Source organism: Epargyreus clarus, unplaced genomic scaffold (genome assembly GCF_041222505.1).
Source record: "Epargyreus clarus isolate Ecla_fem2 unplaced genomic scaffold, WU_Ecla_fem_2.2 ptg000010l, whole genome shotgun sequence".
Classification (NCBI taxonomy): domain Eukaryota; kingdom Metazoa; phylum Arthropoda; class Insecta; order Lepidoptera; family Hesperiidae; genus Epargyreus; species Epargyreus clarus.
The window spans coordinates 7,328,920-7,352,316 of NW_027332218.1; the positions used below are offsets into that span (position 1 = coordinate 7,328,920).

Sequence of the window (23,397 nt, forward strand, 5' to 3'; positions counted from 1 at the left end):
CTCAAAATCGCATCAGACTTTGCTTCACTATACATCTTGTTTAAGGTTACTTATTATTAAGGGATTGCTAAATGAAAACAAACTAAAAACATATTTTATTTTATTATTTTTATAGTCACATTGTGTCTCATTCTAAAATAGATAACAATCAGGGTAGAGACCGCTTATGTTGTGTATTAGGTACTTAATCCTAGTTTTCTAGGAACTCACCTTCAATAAATAAAATAACAACTTTACTATCAAACTTTAACGTAATGACTAGAATTATTAAAAATATATTCTTCCGCATTTGTATAAAAAGATAGGTTAATTAGGAAATTGGAAATATTGTCTTGCATTTTCTAAATTCACTAATAAACGCATAAATAAAAAAGTCTTAAATTAATACATAAATCATCCGACACGACACCATTCACGCCAAAAACAGGAATAAGCGAATGTTTAAGCAAAATAAATATAACAACGATCGATTATAAAATGCTTTTTTTACTGTATTTCGACGCCCAATTAGAAAAAGAAATGCATAATGTGCCCAAAACAAAAATCATCTAATCCAATTGACTAAAATAAAAAGCGGGTATTTAATGGATAGGGCTCTCAACTTTTAGGCATGCCTTGGGGCGTGGCGGTCTCCACCATCTTTTTGTATTTGCCAACGAGCTCTGGGAAGTCGTAGGCGATAGCCACGTCGAGCTTCGTGATGGGACAGCCGCGGAAGTAGGTGCACGTCGCCGACAGCTGTTGGAACTCATACAGAGGGTTTAGTCTGAAGAAATCTCTATAGGTTTCAGGGTCAGGAAGATCATACCTAGGGAGAAGAAAAGTAACATTTTAGAACCAGCTCAGAAAACCATGAAATAAAACATCTTATGTAAGGGATAGTATAAGGGGTAGTATACGAACCTAGAAATATTAGTGAGAGTGCTGAGACCCTCGTAGATGTGATAGTTCTGTGGATTTTCAATAATTGCGTCAGCAATAAGCTTTTTGTTTCCGAAAATCGTCTTGTGGTTGTAGTAGGTCGTTAGATAACAGTCTACCATTTTAGCATGGTTTCTAACGCGAACCTGTAACACATAAACATGATGAACATGATTATCGCGTAAAACTTTTTCCAGAATTTTCGAATAATCAACCTTCACTTCAGAAAATTCGAACTTTCGAAATAACATTTACTTACGTAAGGCGAAAACAATCGATGACAATTTTATTAATCATACTAAATTCTGAGACGTTTTGGTAGCCTATAAGAAATGCTAAAATTTATGAAGACTAAATATATTTTGCAATATCTACGATTAGCCTTACCGCAAATCTTCTAGCGCTGGCGATTTTGTTTTCAATACGCTTGTCTATAGCATGTCGCAGGTCACGCAGGAGCTCGCGTTCCTGTGCCTGCAGCAGGCGGGCGGGCGCGCTGGGCTCGTACGGCATCGACCACAGCGACACCGTGTACATCACGGGCGGCTGGGCAGAGCTCATCAGCGGCGAGATGTTCCAGATGAGCGCGCTCTGAACTCGCATCAACTCCTCCGGCTTTACGGTGTCGGCCTTGTTCAGCACGATACGTGTCTGTCGAATTAATATTTTCAATAAGTGGGGACGGAACAATACAGTTCTATGGATTAAATAGTTATTTTTTGATATCAATGGATGATAGCTCGCTTGAGACGCCAACTTCCACGCTACGTGAGAAATAGCGTGGTGGTAGGAAATGGTTCCTCTAGTCTAGTACAATGTCAACTCTTGTCCAAAATAGTAAATGAAATATAAGATATAGCAGCTAAATGAAAAGAGAGCGATCTTCTTATTTTTGTTGTCGACCCAAAGGAAGATGGGTAAAGAATATTCAAGTTTCAGGGCTACGCTCTTTGCTGGGGTGATACTGGGGAAGTTAAATACTTCATCAATTATTAATTTCGTTTCGTAACAATAATTATAATATATTGCGATTTTATTATAACATTATAAAGTAGCTATAATGCGAGTTATCCCTACTTTACGTGGGTTGCAGCTACGTAAGAAGAGACACATTACATCGTACAGTTACAAAATGCATAAGAACTATAATGAAATAATTTTGAATGTTAACGACCTAAAATTAAACATTGGGTAATTGAGATTATATAATCCTTATCCTTACTAATATTATAAATCCGAAAGTAACTCTGTCTGTCTGTCTGTCTGTCTGTCTGTCTGGTTGTCTCTTCTTCACGCCCAAACCACTGAACTGATTTTAATGAAATTTTGTACAAAGATAGTCTGAGACCCGAGAAAGGACATAGGATAGTTTTTATCCCGGAAATCCCACAGGAACTAGGGATGGCGATCTAAGATCGATTAATCGGATAATTAATCCTTTGAACCGAAAACATCGATTATTTTAATCGATATTAGTAAGGATTTGATCAAGTGATGATCTTTAGCAAAGTTGAAGGTATTAAGTTGAAGATATTATTTTCATTTAAACGCGGGCGAAGCCGCGGGCAAAAACTAGTTATAAATATAGTAGAACTATAACCATACGTATGCATAACAATTTATTTTTGGCGTATTTTAATTCTTATACAATGACTTACTACACTTGGCAGACGACACACGAAAGGAATTACTTACGATGAATTGAGTGACATAGATACTATAAATAGCGTTTCTTCCGGTATTGTTTCATTTACTAACAGTAGCTATCCAAATAATGCACTCTTTCTATTTTTGGATGTCATGTATTTATGAGCTGTTAAATCATGTAGAGGAGATTGCCAATTTATTTGTAATTGATATGCTTATGTAGGTAGATGAAGAATGGATGACAATAGAGATGAAAAAAGAGACCCGCACTTCCGATTATTCAAAGTTACGTGCGTATTACACATTTATTATCCCATCATGAAAATATCGTAAGAAAATCCACACGCGTTAGTCTTTAACATTAACATTTTTCAAAGTTATGTAAGGTTTACCAATTCGTTCTTTTACTTGTGATTCTTAGTAGAGAATAAAGCAAGAGGACAATAATGGGTTGATAATGATGCTAGAGTTAAAATATAGAACAGTCATTAAATCTTACCTGAGACTCTCTGCCTTTAAGCTGATCAAGAATAGCCTCCGTTTCGGGTCCAACGTCCAGTTTAGAAGGATCGTACACCAAGAAGATGATGTCCGCGCGATCGATGAACCATTGGCAGGCATCGTTGAAGGGGAACACACGGGATACCTGCTTCCTTACTTCTAATATTCCGGGAATTTCTACGATATTAACCTAAAAATAGAAAAATGGCATAGAACAAAATTCTGATAATAATTAGCTTATTGCGTAAATAATAATTATTGAACGCTGCGTTGCATCCAGGAGGCCCGGGAGAATCTTTTAATGTTGCATTTAATTGATAATTATGTAGTTTTTAAAATTCTTAGCTTCTCCTACACACTAAGAGACGGTAACTGTTTTGTAATATGTACAAAAGTTTCTTAAAATATTATAATGTAGCGACACTGTAATTAAAATATTTATTACTTTTTCGAGTATCTTGCTCGGGTATCTGAGCCCCCGTAAGCGTTCTTCTAATCCTTGGCCAAACTTCTGCAATCCTGAGAACGTCCAGTCAGCTGCCAGCTGGGTACCGTCCAGAACTTGCGGGTCTTTGCCGTGCATCAAAATATTGAAATAAGCTGGAGAAGGTTCCGCACCTGCGAAAATAAATTAATTGATACCAAAAACTCCTCTATTACCTAACAAACTGAAGAATAAAAATAAAAATGTCATTTTGAAATTTTACCAGTTCTTAGAGACCATTCAGTAAATTCCAAACCAGTCAGATAATTCAAAATACTAGATTTCCCGCCGCTCCAAGGTCCCATAAACAATACTAAGGGCTTAGAAAATATTTCAGGATCGCCAAAGTGCCTGTTACTCAAGTCCCGGTATTTGTACAGAGCTTCTAAGGGCTTTATTGAGTTTTCATACAGCCTCTTCAAATCCCTGAGAACTATATCAGCTGATCTGTCAATTATCAACTCTGATTCACTTGCATCTTCATCCAGTCTCAAGATTTGAACGATGTGGTCACGCGATCTTAGATTTTCCGGGATTTCTAACGTCTGTAACAAATGCAAATAAAAAGATAAGCTCTGCTTCTCCAATACCAAAAAATAACATAATAAATGACATTCTTATTGCTATTAAATAATTCACCTTTAATAAATCTTCTTCAGGTGTTCCTTCCTCTTCTTCTTCACCCGATTTTTCTTCAGAACCAGTTTCTTCAGATTCTTCTTCACCCTCCTTAGCTTCTGCCTCTTCAGAGCCATCAGCTTCTTCTGATTTTTCATCTACCCCTCCTCCAGCGGCATCAACCTCGGCAGATTCTTCTTTTTCTGCAGATTCTTCTTTAGCCTCTTCAGATTGTTCTTCAGATTTGTCTTGACCGTCTTCCTCTTTGGATGCAGCGTCATCTTTTTCTTCTTGGGAGCCACTGTCTTCTTTGTCTACTTCAGCAGCTTCTTCGGAATCAGCCTTTTCTTGAGATCCATCGTCGTCTTTGTCTTCTTTCGTGTCCTCTTTACTTTCTTCGGTGTCATCCTTTACGTCTTCGGTGCTTTCTTCTTTAGATGCATCGGCAGCTTCCTCTGATTGATCTTCTTCTGCTGCGCTTTGATCAGCTTCTTTACTGGCATCTTCATCTTGACTTTCAGCTTCTACTTCTTTACTGTCTTTATCTTCTTCAGCGGATTCCTCTTTGCTATCCGGAGCTTCTCCGCTATCTGCCTCATCTTTCTGTTCATCTTGTGCTTCTTCCTTGCTACCGGATTCATCGTCGACTTGTTCGGCTGTTTCTTCGCCACTTTCTGTAAATTATATTTGAAATTACTATGGTTTAAAATAATTTTACCTCAAACTACACTAATTTTAAATTAAGATTCGTTAAATCAAAATTAGTTTAACTGATAATTAATGTATTTAATTAGGTACCTTGTTCGGTTTCTTGTTCATCAGCAGATGCGTCTTCCTTACTGTCTCCATCAGCGTCTTCTTTGCTGGTATCTTCCTGTTCTTCGGCACTTTCTGCAGTTTCCTCTACCGTTGCATCCTCTTTCGAGTCATCGCCTTGACTTTCTTCGGGTTCAAAAGATGCTTGAGACACATATGACTCGTCAGCTACTTCTACTGATGGGACATCCTCTTCTTCTGTATTTTCCTTACTATCTGCATCTTCTTTACTCCCTTCTTCTGCTGTTACGTCCCCATCTTCTGCCGAGGTCACTTCTTTGCTATCGTCATCTCCACCCGCTTCAGTAGATTTGTCTTTTTCTGCCGAATCTGTAAGTTATAGTTATTAAATTAACACTTAAGAAATCGTTTAACATTATTATTACACAACCCAGAGCTTACATGGTTTACGTACCCTATAGGTAATGTCAACAATAATGGTATACAACAATATAGGTAATGTAATTGTCAACATATGAACAACTCAATTTTGTACTTATTTAGTAGTACTACTGATGTTTGACTTCAATGATTATTACCACCCTAACATGTTATTCTTATTACTTTCAACTTAATAAAACTCTGTTACTGGCGGACTATCACTTTAACCGGAGAATCCATATACAAAATTCTCAGAAATTCCCGAAATAATATTGCAATGTTTAAACATTAAAGATTAATTTAAGGAATCGTAACGGAAAATGAATACCACTTATAAATACATAAATAACATTAATACTTGACTATATCTTCATACAATCAATGACGCTAGACTCTTTAAATAAATATTTTAACGGACGAAATAAAACTTAACCTAGGAGACGTCGCCCAGCGTTTATTAATAACTTTGTTCCTAAAAATAACTGTTAAATATTGTAACCGTACTTCGAAGGGTACTTCGAAGGTACATCAGTTCCGGTTATAATTATTGAATAGTAATCGACAAGTCATGTTAGAGGCCTTGCGTGCGATTTTAAAGTAATACGCGACTGTTAAAATAACTGTTAAATGTTGTAACCGTACTTCGAAGGGTACTTCGAAGGTACATCAGTTCCGGTTATAATTATTGAATAGTAATCGACAAGTCATGTTAGAGGCCTTGCGTGCGATTTTAAAGTAATACGCGACTGTTAAAATAACTGTTAAATGTTGTAACCGTACTTCGAAGGGTACTTCGAAGGTACATCAGTTCCGGTTATAATTATTGAATAGTAATCGACAAGTCATGTTAGAGGCCTTGCGTGCGATTTTAAAGTAATACGCGACGTATAGATAACCTCTTTCTTTTGGAAAGCCGGTTAAAACCATCGCACACGGATTTGCCAAAGATCCATTCTATATTCTATCTGTCAGTGACTGAAGCAGCTAGTTGATGTATGCCCCAGGGCTTCCCCAGTTGTATGTTAAGCCATGTGGCCAAAAAAGTCAGATACTGAAACACGTGGTATAATATGGGAACACAATTAAATCTGGTCAACAGTCATACTTGTACAAATAAATAAAATAGGGATGTACGATTTGCCTTTTTAAGCTTATATAATTATTTTGAATATACCAAATCGAAAATCTTAAACACCTCATTACTTATGTACTTAGGTAAAAAATATTTGCATGTGACAATGCGCAATGCTTCAATGCACTTCAATTTTATTTATTCAAATTCAAATAACACGGTGACCACGTAATGAATAGTGGCACTGGCAATCGTCCCCTAAGAGCATCTCTAATCAATCCGTAGCAAAAAGATTCGGAGTTCTATATGCTATGTCACTGAGACAACATATGCCCATATAGGACCCAGTAAACGTTATCTCCTTAACACACCTTTTTAACCCAGCTCACACCTTTCCACTATTAAAAAACTATATAATTAGACTCACAGATTAAAATCTTTTACTTGTTGCTATGTGAACAGCTTTTACAAAGTTATTATAGCTATTATGACAAAAATAGATAGGATGACACCACTAATGAGAATAATAGGTTGTGTAACACCTCAGATATTTAACATTACACGTGTAGAGACATAAAACTTTAATGTAAAGGTTTCTTTGATCAATTAGTAACTAATTGTAGTGAGTAGTGAATTCATCAGTACCTGTTAATTATTTAAATATTTTCGTACTTTTGTTCCCTAATTTTATCTATCTAATGCAAATTAGAAACCAAAAGATTCTCTAGTACATTTATTACAGGTCCATACAATACATAAATCCTATATAAACGCAAATTATAAACTTCTTGGGTTTTGAAATATTTCTAGGGCTAAAATATCCTATAAAAAAAGCAAGCCTTATTTACTTAAAACATTCATAAAATTTACATAGCTTTCTTAAATTGTGTGTAATCTTTAATGAAATAAGTCGAGGATGAAAATTACAGGCAAGCTTTAAAGGTTTTTGGTAAAAAAAAAAATAATGTGGAAACCTAAGCACACACTCGTTCGTTAAATGTTTATTTACCCGCATAGTGTTTTATGGTTACCTTCCTCATCCTATCAGGCCTCAAGACCAGTAAGGTGACAATAATGAGTTCAAAATGTTACCAAAAATACATACCTGTTTCGTGGTCTCCCGATTCGAGTTCTTTTAATGCTTTTTCGATGTATGGACGGCATTGTGACTCTGAAGGTACGTCGTCATCAGCTGAAAATATAAACATAAAAATTCATGTAATATTTATTTGCACTTTACATATCAATGATCATCCCAATTAGTCTGTATCGGTAATGTGATAAAATTATTAACAAGTAGATTTGAAGGTGGTAAATCTCTTTGTGGTTCGACTCTGCCGGCACCAGCGCCACACCTATATCTGCCTAATAACAGCAGTGGTAAGTGCTGCTGTGTTCTGATTTGAAAAGTGCGGTAAGGAAGACATACTTTTCCTCCTAGTCTTCAGGAGTAGGAGTAGGAGAGGAATATCCTATCTGGCGTTGATCACAGATGTCCATGGGCGGCAGTAGCCACTTACCATCAGGTGGACTGCATGCTCGTCTACTACTCCTACATTATAAAAAAAATAGTAACATAGTTATAGACTTAGAGTTTGCAGCTAATCTCAAAACAAAAATAATTTGTGGACACTGAAAGCATCTCTAATGTAGGTGAATACTTTCATGACTGAAAAGCATCTATGACTAGTGCAAGCTCATTCAAACAACAGTGACCTGACGAGTAAATGCCGACAATAATAGAAAGCTTTGCGAGCGAATGCATAAATTATACATGGGAACAGTAATCCAGGAAAATCGGCTAATAACACGTTTGAAAAGTAATTATTAGATTATTCACAACACAAATTAGATAGAGTTGGTTGTAAATGTTGAATTTAAGATATAGTTAACGCATCTATTAATCTTCGTTATTTCTTTTCATGTATAATAAATCCAATTAGCCAATTTACAATCAAATCGGTCGTTGTGCTAAATAGCCTAAATAATTACATTTATTTCAACTTAAAGTTTTTATTCTCGCGTAAACCCTAATATTTGGGAATGCCTTTAGATATTACCTTGTTGATAAGAAAGGGTTGATAAGTAACTACGATATTTCACTAGGGGACTTATCTCCGAAATTTATGGGAGGCAGAGGTGTAGCGTCCCTTCCTCGTCTTATTATCAGGATGACAAATTTTAACCTACGCACAGGTATAAAAAAGAGACCAATAGTGGTTGGTATCTTAGAGTGCTGAGTCCTTTAATCTGAAACTCCTGCCTAAAATTGTAATTCCAGCTTTATGGGTAAGGTCATGACAGTGCCCACCGAGGTTTGAATGTTGCGCCCTCGAGTTGAAATTCTTGATGAGCTTTTTGTGACTTATTTCAAGGACTAATATTACGCATATTTATACCTGGTAACTTGATTTACGACCAATTTTTCTTACACTGACTCAGTACAATATAGGTTACATAGTTTTAATTTATCACGTGGTCGGACGGTCAGATGCGCCCTCAACGATGCTCTCCTGGCTCTTCATGCCAGAACCTATGAAGCTTTACTGGTTGACGTAGAAATAGATGCTAGCTAATCCTCGGGTATCTTGTTTATCTACTAAGTATTGACTAATCCGGGGTGAACATGAGTCACTCGATTTAGTTACGTTAATAAAATCTTTGTTTATTTTATGCAGTGCTACATTGCTGCCCACTCATAAATTCTTCATAAAAATATTCTCTTCATAATCATAACTTTTCGATCGGACTACAAAATATAGATAGTTCGTCTGACACACAATAATAAACAAACCTCAAGGTGAGATGGGTATAAACACTGATATTTTTATTAAGTAATATAACATCGTTTATAGCAACAATGGCTATTTCCTTAGCTCTCGAGTCGTTAATTGTAAATAGCCAATAAAGAAAAAAAATCTAAGATATGTGAAATCTACCAATTCGCACTTGGCCAACGCGGTGGACTATTGCCTAATCCTTGTCACGTTGAGAGGAGACACGTCCAGCAGTGGGACAATAATGAATTTGGGCATTACTATTGAAAATAAATGTCGCTATATGTCAGCATGCTCGTAAATTGTTAAAATGAAAGAAAATTGACTATTCCTTAAATACGTTATGTAGTTAAGTAAAACAATGAAAGCAACATATAAGTGAGCCTATTTATCTAACCAATAGCAATAACGATACGGATATTAATGAAATATTACATATACATAGGTACTTAGGTTATTAAATCATTATAATAAGCTGGAAAACTTGTGTCCACGACAGAAAATGGGTAATAGAAAACTATTTCTTTGTTATTTAATAATTCTATATCATGTTACCAACTCGTCATTAATTTAATAAATAGATATGAAGTTTTATCTAAAACAAAATAAATTAAACCTGTTTCATAAGTTTAAGTAAGTTAAAATGAATCTACATTGGATAAATTATTTTTTATGAGAGTTACAGTTTACAATACAACAAATATCTGTTTATAATATATCTTCATTGACATAAATCCCGAAGACTGATAGTCATTGCCACGAACGTCCCAATTTTGTGGCCGTTAAGAAACCTTGACGGAAACGGAAACAAAACAATGACGTCAATTCTTTGATTCAATGACGTCCCATCAAAAAAATAGGTTTCTGTGAAAAAATATAGTTCTTCTATTTTTCGGACTCTTCTGCGAGTTAAAAGTGTAGTTATCGTATTAGAAATAAATTAACATTTGATTTAAGGTTGAAGCAAAACATTATGAGGAAACCTTCATGTCTGAGACTTATTTGAAAAAAGTTTTAAAAGGTACATGTAATGTACCATTTCATACGTAGCCAGCGTGATGGACAAGGGCATAAATCCTTCCCATCCTGAGAGGGGGGGATCTATGAGACGATGATTGGTTGATAATGATAATTTTTATGTTGTTAACAATGCTACACGGTATCGTCCTCGAAAAGTATTCTATCTTTTCCCTCAAATATTGTAGTAAAGCGACTTTGTATTCAATCCAAGAGAAAAGAGTATCAGCGTCTTCCAGCAATATTATTCTTCTACCACAGTCACTAACATGCAATCACTTCTAAGGTTTCACATGACACATTCGGGTGGGTGAAATTAGTAAATCACAAAAAAGTTATGCGTATAAGCGTAAGGTTACGTATAGACCTTATCAAAAATTTTGTTTGTTACAATTTGGTCACTAACAATAATTAAGTAACAGGAGGAAATATGTATAACAAAGTATCTAACACGTTCAATCAATGTAGCTGTCTTATTCAAAATAGCTGACCTAAAAGTTCAACCTTGGTACATTCTGCGCTATAATCTCTGTTTCTGTTGAAGATTACTTGTCATTGAATTAGCGGACTAATTTTAAATATGCTAAATCTGTATGCAGGGTAATAGTTACTAGGTTAACACTGTTTATGAATGAAATAGGCGCGTTAGATATATAATTATAAGCTTAATTAGTTATACTTGTCTTTTTGGTAACAATAATTTATTTATTTCATCTAAAAATCAGTATAAATTTCCTGGTCCTTGGAGCCGGATTTTCCGACCTTGTCTCGAATTTTATGCTAAATATACAAGTATGTCGTAAAAATGTCACAGTAATGATTTAAGTACAGACTACGGAGTACATGTTACATACTATTACTAAATCCCAAAACCTACATAGATACGTTATATAAAAGTTATGATGTGACCTATTTCCGTTTCGCGTTTTTATAATGTCGTCACTATCCTATCGTTTTTCACAAGATGGCGACGCATAACGACAAATCCCTGTATTTCTATTTGTGTAGCTTTGCTGCCTTCAGTCTGGCTGCTAATGACCTGCGTGAAACTACTACTAATACACCCAAACTCGTTAGATCATGCCTGTAGCGTAACAATCAAAACTAGGCAACTAGAGTACTGTAATTTAAATTATTGCTTAAGGTTATCGCCAAAAATAGCAAACAAACGCGCTTTTTACATAATTTCATCGCAAGTAAAGCTGAAAATAGCCACGACGTAATGACGCAGAGCGGGTGCAGATCGCTCCCACTCGCGCGTCGCTCTCACCGAACTCACCTCTCGCCGCGAGCGCGAGCGCCGACACGGTGAACAATACACACAACATAAACCTCCATAATGTTAATCTCTTGGTCCACATTCTGTTGAAGTCCAACCCGCTAAACCGGGCTATCAGTCATTTGCACTCACACTCGCGCACTCGATCGGTCGATCTACGGACACGATACACATCTATCTAAGAGCACTGGACGGAAAAAATCACATCGGTGATCTAACGCGACTTACACTCTTGGAATGCAACTCGCGTCGATCACCAGCCGTTAAACTGTGGTTAAAAGCGTTTAGAGAGAGAAATAATTTATGGGGCATACCGGCCGCCAGTTTAATGAAAGGCCACTGCGCTATTTAACCACAATTTGAACGGTTGTAGAATGCGGTAGGCGACACTGCAAGTGGCGGTCGAACGTACTCTATTTCCGGAGACAGCACAGCATCGCTGGTCGGAGGGGTACTGGCGCGCGAGCAAGGCGCTCCCCGCGCGGAGCTTTCAGTGATATTCAGTTGCGAGCCCGTGCCAAGCGCAGCGGACGGAGGGGCGCGGCGGGCGGCGTGGACACTCGGCGCATCCGCATCAAGACCTCATGCACCTTGCGGATTACGAGGCTTCCAATAAAACCGTACACACATTGTAAATCAAAATACTCTCATACGAAAGTCATTTTTGTAATGGGTAACGACCCATCTTCATATTTAAAAATAGAGACTATAAAAACCACAATTTTATTCCATTGCGAACTCATGCGGCTGCGCCTGCGTTCGTCCACATTTTGCGCACACGCAGATATTTTCGGGATTAGAAGTAAATTCTGCTACTTCTATAATATCTTTAAAAATATGCGATATAGGTATCCTACCTAAAAGTATAGGAAAGTTATATATAACATCAAATAGCTCATCACACGTATCCATATCTCTTCACCATCTACGTATTATTGTATAGTTTCCGCTCAGAATGAGAAGGAATTTTAGGGCACATAATATGGGCAACCACTAGCTCCCAGGCAGTCGACTTAGGAATAGGATCCTGCCTACATGTGTTTTAGGGACGGCAAAAATCAACTCTCGTCCGGAACGGCATATTTGAAGGTAACAGGCAAACTTTTTTATTTTTTGCCAGCTGTCTAAGAGGCATATTCAATCCATGTTATAGCTTTTTAAAATATTGCACCCACTGCTCACAACTTCGCGTACATGCTTTGGCCTGTAAGTTAAAAGCTCATACCTACATGTTTAAGCCTGCAATAAAAAAGCTGCCCACACCAGATTTACGCCATAATCCATCAATCATTCTGGCCGGACGTGGAGTGTTAGACTTCACACACTTTTGAGAACATAATATGGTACTTTAAGTATGTTACCCATCGTAACATTGCCATGCTGCCTATCGTTTTATGATTCAAACTAAGTATCTATGCGTCTGCATTCTTACACTACACCAGGCATTCTAAAACTTACACTTCCACCTGTCAATATATCACTATAACGGTGAACCCCTTCAAAAAGTAGCTATATAGAACAAAATATGGTGTTAAAAATTAGTGAACATGTTTTTGGTCCTAAGTTTAGGAGCCTTACTTTTGAGTCAGCTAGGTGGCACCTATTCGCCTATTTCGTCACGTACCCCCTACTATTAGCTGGCCTATACCATGGGGTACGTGTAGTCTACTTTGAGAAACCCTGTACTAGACTCTAGACCAGTTAGTTATTGGGCTACAAATTTTTAGTAATTAATTAGCCAAGATAAGTTGCTCGTTCGAAATTGATTAATACTGCTGGCGTTCAGTATTAGTTGGCACGACACGCATAGCTCTGACCACTTGCGTAAATATTTCAATCTGCCATTCTCTAAATTACTACATCTCTTTTTCTTTTCTCTATAATGCGTTCCTGACATAGACGAAACAATTGGCATCAGGTTAACATAACTATGTCTACCTATAAAAATCCAATGAGATAAATACGTATTGCATCAAATCTACTTCTTAATTAAATATGAGCATTATAATGGATTTTATTACGTGTGTAGGCCTTTATTTGCAATGATATAAAAAGTAGATTTTCAGAATCATGAGTTTGATTAACTTATAAAAATTTTGGATTCCCATACTTAATTCTTGGTATCCCTCGTTGAGTGGTATTTTTATCGTGAAATTATTGAAGGGGATTTAGTACACAAGTGTAATACTTACCTAAAATAGATCTTACTCTAATAAAAATAAATTATGAAAATATACTACAAACGAAAACGTAAAACTCCTATGTCTACTAGTTTGTTACATTTCTATGTTAAGCACAGTACAGATTTTACTGATTTGTAATGTACATAAAAAAGGGGGTATTTGCTGCATTTTTTTTAAGGTGCCTTCACCCTATGGAAATAATATTTTAAATTAGATTAGACAACACTTAAGTTGGTTGTTTAACTTTTTATATGACCCTTGTTGTTACCTAACTATACATAAAATATGTTCATTATATCATTTTTTGATAGTAGGCTAGTATGTACTAGCAGCAATAAAATACCATAGCATATTTATACAAAATTGAAATATTTAAATTTCAAGTATACTGGTGTTGCCCGCGGCTTCGCCCGCATTTTAAAGAAATAATATGACATTCATAAAACGGAAAATTTCAAAATTTGGAATGACAGTGGTGCCATCTGTCAAAAATTGGTCTTACCAACTCCCAAACCCTCGTGGGCTCTTGGACAACAACTTTGCTAAAGATCATCACTTGATCAAATGCATGGTTTCCGATTCTATAACTACTTACGAATTAAAAATTAATTAAAAAAAACCTTTTCCCACTGACTAAATTGTGAATTTAAACCATTCTCAAGTCCCCATGAACACACACAACAAATTTCATCAAAATCAGTCCAGTTGTTTAGGAGGAGTTCAGTGACAGTCATATAAAGATTATCAAGGTCATAAAATTAAAAAGCATCATTGTACATTTTAATACAAATATATTGTAGTTATGTTACAAATGTCAGGTTTTCAACTCTGGATCTACTTAGTGTAAAGAGTAAACTAATTAAAATTACTTATTTAATATGCACTTTATAGTCTTATATTTAGTGAATCAATTTCTTTGTTACACTCTATTTACCTTGTTAATAAAAGTAATCAAATTTGCTATCTATAAATATGCTTCAATTCAACACAAATAGTTAATAGTCCAAAATTTTTCAGGTTACCTCGAAGAGGTTTATTAAGTAATTAAAAACCTTATTATTTTTTCATACTCACTTTAAGTTAATTAACTATATTAATTATACTTGGATAAAGGAAATATGTTTATATGCTTAAGTAGAAAGCACATAATTTCATTTAATAATTTATATTTTTGTTTCTAAGAAATATTTTTGATACTTCCTGATATTATGTAAAATGATTTAGATTTAGTTTGACATGTTAACTTGTATTTATAATAATTAAATTTAAAGAATGTCACAAAAACAAGTGAAATTCATGTCAACTGCTTTAATATGAGTGCAGTATAAACTCCCATAATAGTTCCTTCAAAATTCAAAGTTCTAAAGAAATTTTCTAGAAAATACTTTTCTTTCTCGTGCATATTACCTAACTTAAATTCTAGTTAATTAAAACTTAACCTAATGGTCCACGATAATAAGTTCATCAATACCCCAATCTTCATAGGAATGATCGGGGAGATATCTTCTGATGATAATGGGAATTTTTCTTTGTTTCAATTCTTTCATGGCTATCTGCAAAGGGTCAGTTTCACCTTCCAACTCCACCATGACTGGAGCACACATAGCTATTTGTAACGCTCTTGTTCCTGAAAATTAATAAGGAGTACATTTATTATTTGGTACATTTATTATCATACCATCAATTTCTGCGTGCTCTTGTTCCTGAAAATTGATAAGGGATTCATTTATTATTTGGTCTAATATCATCAATTTTTGCTTTTCTTGTTGTTGAATTATCAATTATAGATCTTAAGTATTCAATTTTACTATTATATTTGGGGAACATATTGTGACATTTGACTTTGCAAATGACTCAGACTTTGGGTCCTTGAACGATTGGTTCGTTAGGCAGCATTAAATGTGGTTGTAAATTTTTTGGAGGAAGTCTTTTACTCATGAGCAGTGTAATCCTTTACATATGTATCAACTATGCTTCAACTTGATGATAAAATGTGTTAAGTGGTCCATAACGACAAGAAGGTTAAGAACCTCTGGTTGAACTAGGAAAGTGGGAAGCAACTTTTATAACTAGAGTCAATTAATATTTATCAACATTTTCGCGCTTTGCTCTAAACTTCCGACAAACCAAAACAAGTAAATATAACCTATAAACAAACAAGCACCTAAAACTCGCGCTCTTTCGTATTTCGTCATATATCGTGTGGTGATCCGCTTGGACTTCTCCACGCCGCCGCCAGCCTGCCCCGGCGCGACGCACTGCACGTTGTACCCATCCTCTTCCTGCTCCTCAGTCTCTTCAATATTGTCGTCCTCTTCAGCAATGTCGTCGTAATCCGCACCCGCGTCCTCAGCCTCGTATTCCTCGTCGGCCATTCTTAACTAGAGGAACTAAAACGGATTCTTGGTAAAAGTATGTCAGACACTTATTAAATACGGAAATTAATTTGAAAAATAGTTTTTCTTTTTAATCGACACCGCACTAAATGTTTGTGATCGACTCAGATACTCAGATCGTCAGACACATTGACAATTGACAAACAGACGAATGACAATTTGACATTCAAATTTTTTATATTCTGATTTCGAAAAGAGGTTTTGAAAACTATTATCCAACTTCGTTTCTTGTATGTATCAATATCAAGGTTTGCATCGAAAAAATATAGCATTACAAATAATATTATATTTTTATCATATGACACTGAATTTATAATTTATAAATTTACCGTGAATATAATATTCTTTTGTTGACGTTAACTATTATAAATGAAAATATTTAAACTATTTTTAATTTAAAATAAGCCATAAAATTGAGAATTAATAATTAGTTTAAAACGAATAATTAAATAAGAACAGTGTATTTTTCATAGTTCATGTCATGTAGTTACAATATTGCAGTATCGAAACGCACTAGCTCTATATTAGTTTTGAATGCTCTTGTCTTTGGCACACAAAACGTTTTTCCTTTTCCGGTTCTGCATCAAAGCTGTAACCATGCCGGTGTGTATTTTTGTGGAAATATCTCAAGTTTTAACATTTAAGTGTGATATTATTGTGTTATTCGTGGTTTCAAGATGATATATAATTCAATATGCAACATACCATTATTATTCGAAAACGCGAACTACGCACAAAACAAGATAAACACATGGCAGGACTTGACGTCTTCAATGTCTGACACAAAACCTTATCACCCATGTGCTTGGAAGTGACTAAATAGAGATATAATGTGATATTACAAGGAAATATTAAGTGATGTGCAGTTAGCGAAAAAAATGGATGTCGAAATTGAAAGTGTGACAAATAACCTATTCGTGATTCCAGCTCGCCATTGACTTGCTGCACCCGACGCCCGTGTCCGAGAGGAGGAAGCACAAGCTGAAGAGGCTGGTGCCGCACCCCAACTCCTACTTCATGGACGTGAAATGCCCCGGCTGCTACAAAATCACGACGGTATTCAGTCATGCCCAGAGAGTGGTGGTCTGCGCGGGATGCTCTACGATCCTCTGCCAGCCTACAGGTGGCCGCGCTAGACTAACCGAAGGTATGATTTTGTTCATTTCTGTTGCTTTCTAATCATGATTCCAAATAAAAATATCATACTAATTTCATCTTATACCCTATAGCTTTTTATAGTAACAATTTTTTATTAAGGTTTCCTTCGTATGTTATGTGTGTTTGTGTAACAAGTGACTATGCTGCAAACATAAAAATACTGCTCTTTGTATGTCAAAGGGGAAAGAAAGTGTGCAATAAGTGTATAGAAATAATGATTGAAATTATGAATTCTTATGATTTCCTCAATGATCGGTAAGGAAGAATAATCATAATATTATGTACTATAATAAGAAAAAAGATTATTTTTAATCTATGTAATGCATGCAATTGCACAATGTTATTTATGTACACACTTGTTGCACCATATTATTGTTTCTCTACTGCAAAATATTGTGCAACCTATTAAGATTTTGTGAATAATTACAACCAAAACAATTTTATTTCTAAAACTATAAACATTTGCACGTTTATATATTTGTATTATTTTGGAAATGTACATTTACAAAAAATTGTTGCAAAATATTTATTCCTTTCTCAAACATATTGCTTAACAATTATGACATACCAGCTTGTACCAGCAGCTTCACTACGGCCTTAGGGTTTTATCCATCCCTCGGGAATAGTATTTTTGTTTTCAAGATTAAATTTACCCTATGTAAGGATATTCACGTAGCCCTACAAATCAGATAAGGCCTGAACCATTGACAATATGTAGGCATACAAAGGTGTGTATCTGTTCAAAATATTTTATAAATGGCAGCTTGAAAATAAAAGGATAATTTTGGAAAGATGATGCTTTTTTAGGGTTCTGTCCCCAAAGGGTAAAAATGGAACCCTATTACCAAGACTTAGCTGTCTGTCCGTCTGTCACAGGGCACTATCTCTGGAAAGGTAAAAGAAAGACACTTGAATTTTTACAGAGGATGCATAACGGTGGCCGCTATAACAACAAATACTAAAAATAAAAAATGTCTAATACAAAAAGGGGTCCCCCATACAACAAACTGCTATTCAATATTATTCCAACTAACATTTGAACCGTTATAGCTAGACACTTGCACTTGGCCAATTATTCAGGATTTAAAAACATTTTTTCGTGTCTGTTTCTCTACTACTACTTGCTTACTAATCTATTTACAATACAAACTGGTAATAATGAAGGACTAGTTTTAACAACATCAAGATTCCATCCAAATACCTAAGGATCCCATATATTACTTTGCTTATAATAACAACAGTAATAATAAATATTGATCATACATTTTCTTTAAAATAAAGTACTTCTGTAACACTTATAAAAACTAGTACATTTGTGTTATTAAATATGAAGTAAAACTTGAAATATATTATAATTGCTTACAAGAACTTTTATATCATCTCCTACACCTATTGGACCAACATCTGTAATATTTCATCATCAGCAACCCATTACTGTCTCACTGCTGGGCACGGGTCTCCTCTCAGAATGAGAAGGATTAGGCCATAGTCCACCGTGCTGGCCAAGTGCGAATTGGTAGACTTCACATACTTTTGAGACTTTTATTTTTAATAAATCTCAGGTATGCAGGTTTCCTCACGATGTTTTCCTTCACCGTTTAGCAAATGATAATTAATTTATAATATGCACACAACTTTGAAGAATCAGAGGTGCGTGTCTGGGTTTGAACCTCGGACCCCTCGATAGAGGCCGAGTTTCTTAGCCACTAGACTATCACTGTTTAATATTTACATAACAATGATATTGTGCAACAAGTCTTCCATGTTCTTACACCCACTTAGACTAATGCTAGAATGCTATTTAATTCAATTTTCTTAAATTTGTTTTAATTAATACATTTTGATAGTATATGTCTCAAAGATTTTTAAGGAAGTAGACACTTTTACACTATTGTAATTAAATTATGAAAAAGTAAAAATTGACTTTATGTTCAAATGGTGTATGTTATATAAAGTATTTTCCTCTGTAAAGAAAAGACTAAACTTTTTGTAGTTTCATTGAGGTGGCATATTTGCCTATTTCTGCTTTTTAAAACCAAGATTTTAGTGCTGTTATGTTCTTTGTTGTTCAAAGCAAAAAAAAAGTAACACAAAGCAGTATAAAAAAGCCCTAATGGGGAATGAGGCCACTGTAAAACCTATGCCCACTTACTAATTCCATCAAATAATCTCAAAATGAAAATATTGTCCTTGAATTGGCAGATATTTTATACATTGTTCAACTTTAAATGTATTATCAAATGATGATAATACAGGCTTTTTTCAACCCAGACATTTCCAGTTTAGTCACTTCTTGAAAGTGATAATTACAAATATGCCCTGAAATGTACTAACAGGTTTTTTAGTAGTTTTTATATAGCCTGATAGCAAATATAGCTTCCACAAAATACCAGTGTTGCAGTTGACTATGGTTACCTGAAACATTAAAACTGAGTGGAGACCTTTTAAGCTTAAATTTTTTATTTTTATGTTATTGTGTTTATGACGAATAATTATATTTCTTTCTTACTTTAAAATACATACTATTTGATGATACCAATAAATTAATAATATTATTATATTTTGTTTCAGGATGTTCATTTAGAAGAAAACAACACTAAGTAAACCTGGAGAGAGAGCCGTAATTTAAGATTGCATTTTATTTCCAATTGTATGAATAAGTGATATTACTAATTCATTGGATTTGTTAAAGCATTAAATAAAGGCTTTTTCAAAGGGATAACATGTTTCTTTGGACCTACCATTTTGATACTTATTGAAAAGAAACAAAATTTACTGTACAACATTCATTTAATTAAAGTAACATCTATAAAAATATCACATGATCAAATTCTTGGAATTTTTCTTATTGTAACAAATTATTTACAGTAATACAGACACATTGAAAATATGCAGTGGTTTCTTTTCACCCACTTTCATTGTATTCCACTATCATTTGCATAAATTTGAATATATTATACTATCTATAAGAATAAGTAGCTTATCTTTAAAATAGAAACATAACATTCAATATAATATATTATATTTATTTAAACAACAAAACATATTCTGTAACAAAAAAGTGTGCTTTATCAATGCAGCATATTATCTACAATAAAATAGAACTCATTTATACCTATATACATTATAGGTGAAAATAATATTACTCATATTTTCTATAGAATCTTTTGACAGACACAGCTTGTCTATGTGGTTGTGTTACAACAGTAGACACAATATGGTATACCCATTGTATAGGAGAATATTATTTTGTATACTAAGGCATGTGTCTAACTCTGACACTCTGTAAATATAAATGAACCCAAAATACTAATTTTAATCAAAAAATACGTCTGCTTTTAGCTTCATTGCCTCATTTTCATTCAGTCTAGTTTCAGCATTGACTATATCCTGTTTTATTGCATCTATTAAATCATCTAGAGAATTGAAGTTTTTCTCTGGTCTTAAATATCCGACTACACAGATTTTCAAGTTTGATTCATAGAAGTCTTTTTCAAATTTGTGCATTATATGAGTTTCCTGAAAGAAAACAGAATACATAAGTCATAGAATACTGATTTGTTAATAATAAGCATTTAAGAATATAACATGTATAAGGACAAACTTAGTTTAAACATTCAATCTATCAATACATAATGAACATGAGTTTCCACAACACATGGCATAGAAACCAGTAAATACTGGTGACTCTTAACACGGGTAGAAAATTTCAGCCTGATAGCATTGCAATACAACTCTGCAGAGATTTTTGAGATTTAAGGAGACCATTGCGATACATACAGATTTAATTTTTATACATTGTAACTTACCACTGACATTTGTTTGTTCTGATAAAAAGGACACCAGCCTATGTTAGCTACCATCTTGTACACTGGTTGGGAGTCCACTTGAGCCCATCCATAGTAAACTCCTGGATCTAAATTTTTTGGCAGTGACTGTACTACTTCTAAAGGATAATTTGCTGAAAAAAAATCAGATAGGATTATCTTTTTTTTTTAATAATTTTGAGTTAGCAAATGGAAAGTGGCCATTGCTGCCAATAGTGCCAATAGACATCTGTAATCAACCTTAAGTAGAAATAGTTCTGCCAGAGGTCAGCCACAGATATGTTGCTACCCCTGAGGACAAATTTGGTATTCACCATATTCCCCAGTTGTTGTGGAGGGGAGGGTGAGTAAGTTGAGGGTGTGCTCTCAAAACCAGAACACTACTGTAATAAGAAAGAAATGAGTGTAGTAGTAGTGCCTCTAGTATCAAACCACAAAGGGTTCTACCACCTTTTATTTACTATAATTCTTAAATAAATCAAATGTAACAAAGTATAATCTAACAGAGTTTTAGACAAATATGTACAACTGCAAAATTGTTAGATCTAAAATTACATAATTATCATTAATAAAACAACTATTCTATTATTTGTTTGACACAGAAAGCAAATTGTTATCATTATGTACATCTAAACAGGCTTTGTCAATCTAATGTGAGGTGGTCTCCGAGATTATAATGAAGCTATTCATTTGCATAGTTTACTTCTAGCTTATCATTATTTATCAAATCATGAGAGATACTAACATTCTATTGAAGAGTAGTTAGTAGTTAATAACTTTGTGTGTCATTCATTTTGCATACTCTACAAGAACCGTAACTTTATATTCCAACTAGCTGACCTGGCAAACTTTGTACCGCCTCAAAATATATTTATCAAATATATTTCATATAAAATATAGCCTATGTTACTCGTGGATAATGTAGCTTTCGAATGGTGAAAGAATTTTTAAAATCGGTCCAGTAGTTTTTGAGCCTATTCATTACAATCAAACAAACAAAGTTTTCCTCTGTGACAAAAAAAATTGGGAGTCCATTGAAAATAATTTTAAAACAATACTACATTAGTATAAAAATTCGTGTGAATTTATTGAAATAGTTTATTTATCTTAAGAATGACATTTTATGATTCCTGCCTTGCATCACTTTATGGTAAAGATTGTACTTTATAATTAGAGAAAAATTTACAAGTACTCTTGAGGAGTACAAATACAAGAACTGTTGCAGTCATGTACAGATGTAACTGTTTCGATATACTTGCTCATTACAAAGTACATTTGAAATGTGTAAAATGATGCAGTTAGTCTAAATGGCTCATTGTTAAACGACTTCTATGTGACCACTTCTTTTATCCACATTCAATATATTCATAACTATTAGACCTTTACTAACTTCGTAAATATTTAATGAAATGTTCAGTCTTACCAGTGGGACACCCTAAGTCTTTGGAACCCCTTCCAAAACCCTTAACAACTTTGCCTTTCAGAAAAAGTGGCAAGAGTGAAGACATGTTGTATCAATGAAACGAATAGAACTAAATTATTGTATTATACTTTGAGCGATAAGGTCAAATAGTCCAGTCTTCGGTTTCTTATCACATCTATAAACATTTATCTTTGAACCGAAATAGAGTATGTGAGATTCGTCTATTTTATTACATGAACTAAATTATTTACATAATGCAGTGTTAGGTATTCGAACGAAATAATAACTTTTATAGAGAAATATTAACGCCAAAAGACACTACCAACTTCGAGAAACTTGAAATGACAACTAAACTAAAATATTAATGGAATATGTAAATGAAACGTAACATGACATGATTGACATGAATTGACTTTGATCACGTTGATCACTTTGACAACCATCATTCAAGACATTATAGAGTTGTCTTTATTGTTGTCTCTGTTGTTGTTGCCGTTGTCTCTGGCGTAAAGTAAGGCTTGCCACTATTGTACAACAAATTTTAAATTGGATAAAATAGTTTTACATCTGTTTGGATCATACTCCTCTTGCTTTGAAATTTAATTACTAACGGAGGATCTATTGAAAGCTTAAGCAGTAAATAACACAAAAGACCCCTTCCAAAATGGCGCTTGTGACCAATCTCAGGTAGGAATTTAATCTTATAAAGGATTGGTTCACTATTAAATATTTATTCCTAAACAATCCACATACTCTGTATCGAAAATCGACTTGACTCGATCAGTCGTAAAAAAACTCATACTAATGCCAAATGAGTAAAGGACATTAGGATTCTTCTAAGGTTTGCTATTAGACAGAAATAAAAATTAGATTAATCTTAAAGATCATTTATTTATA

The 23,397-nt window shown here is 34.4% G+C and overlaps 4 protein-coding genes across 8 annotated transcripts; 1 reads left to right on the top strand and 3 right to left on the bottom strand.

Moving 5' to 3' along the window:
* Positions 1-83: 83 nt before the first annotated feature.
* Positions 84-12,045, bottom strand: LOC140745436 (uncharacterized). 5 transcript variants are annotated; one of them, XM_073077288.1, is made up of 11 exons: positions 11,926-12,045; positions 11,514-11,668; positions 7,546-7,632; positions 4,970-5,317; positions 4,193-4,845; positions 3,777-4,098; positions 3,515-3,687; positions 3,068-3,259; positions 1,309-1,572; positions 904-1,067; positions 84-808 (listed from the first exon to the last, which is right to left on the bottom strand). In XM_073077288.1, exons 2-11 carry the CDS (start codon positions 11,593-11,595, stop codon positions 598-600), a joined length of 2,496 nt encoding a protein of 831 aa, XP_072933389.1. In that variant the 5' UTR covers positions 11,596-11,668; positions 11,926-12,045; the 3' UTR covers positions 84-597. The 5 variants fall into 5 exon arrangements, with proteins under 5 accessions (XP_072933389.1, XP_072933390.1, XP_072933394.1 ...); XM_073077289.1 differs by having other exon boundaries at positions 11,514-11,700; positions 11,926-12,031; XM_073077293.1 differs by lacking the exon at positions 11,926-12,045 and adding an exon at positions 11,828-11,845.
* A 2,431-nt stretch (positions 12,046-14,476) lies between these two features.
* Positions 14,477-16,210, bottom strand: RpII18 (RNA polymerase II subunit RpII18). Its single transcript, XM_073077287.1, has 2 exons — positions 15,861-16,210; positions 14,477-15,323 (listed from the first exon to the last, which is right to left on the bottom strand). Exons 1-2 carry the CDS (start codon positions 16,069-16,071, stop codon positions 15,136-15,138), a joined length of 399 nt encoding a protein of 132 aa, XP_072933388.1. The 5' UTR covers positions 16,072-16,210; the 3' UTR covers positions 14,477-15,135.
* Positions 16,211-16,569: 359 nt separating this feature from the next.
* Positions 16,570-20,140, top strand: RpS27 (ribosomal protein S27). Its single transcript, XM_073077295.1, has 3 exons — positions 16,570-16,695; positions 17,020-17,239; positions 19,822-20,140. The coding sequence occupies exons 1-3, from the start codon at positions 16,627-16,629 to the stop codon at positions 19,848-19,850; spliced, it is 318 nt and encodes a 105-aa protein (XP_072933396.1). The 5' UTR covers positions 16,570-16,626; the 3' UTR covers positions 19,851-20,140.
* Positions 20,022-22,921, bottom strand: Rfk (Riboflavin kinase). The gene is made up of 3 exons (XM_073077294.1): positions 22,501-22,921; positions 21,060-21,211; positions 20,022-20,769 (listed from the first exon to the last, which is right to left on the bottom strand). Exons 1-3 carry the CDS (start codon positions 22,583-22,585, stop codon positions 20,566-20,568), a joined length of 441 nt encoding a protein of 146 aa, XP_072933395.1. The 5' UTR covers positions 22,586-22,921; the 3' UTR covers positions 20,022-20,565.
* Between the last annotated feature and the right edge of the window lie 476 nt (positions 22,922-23,397).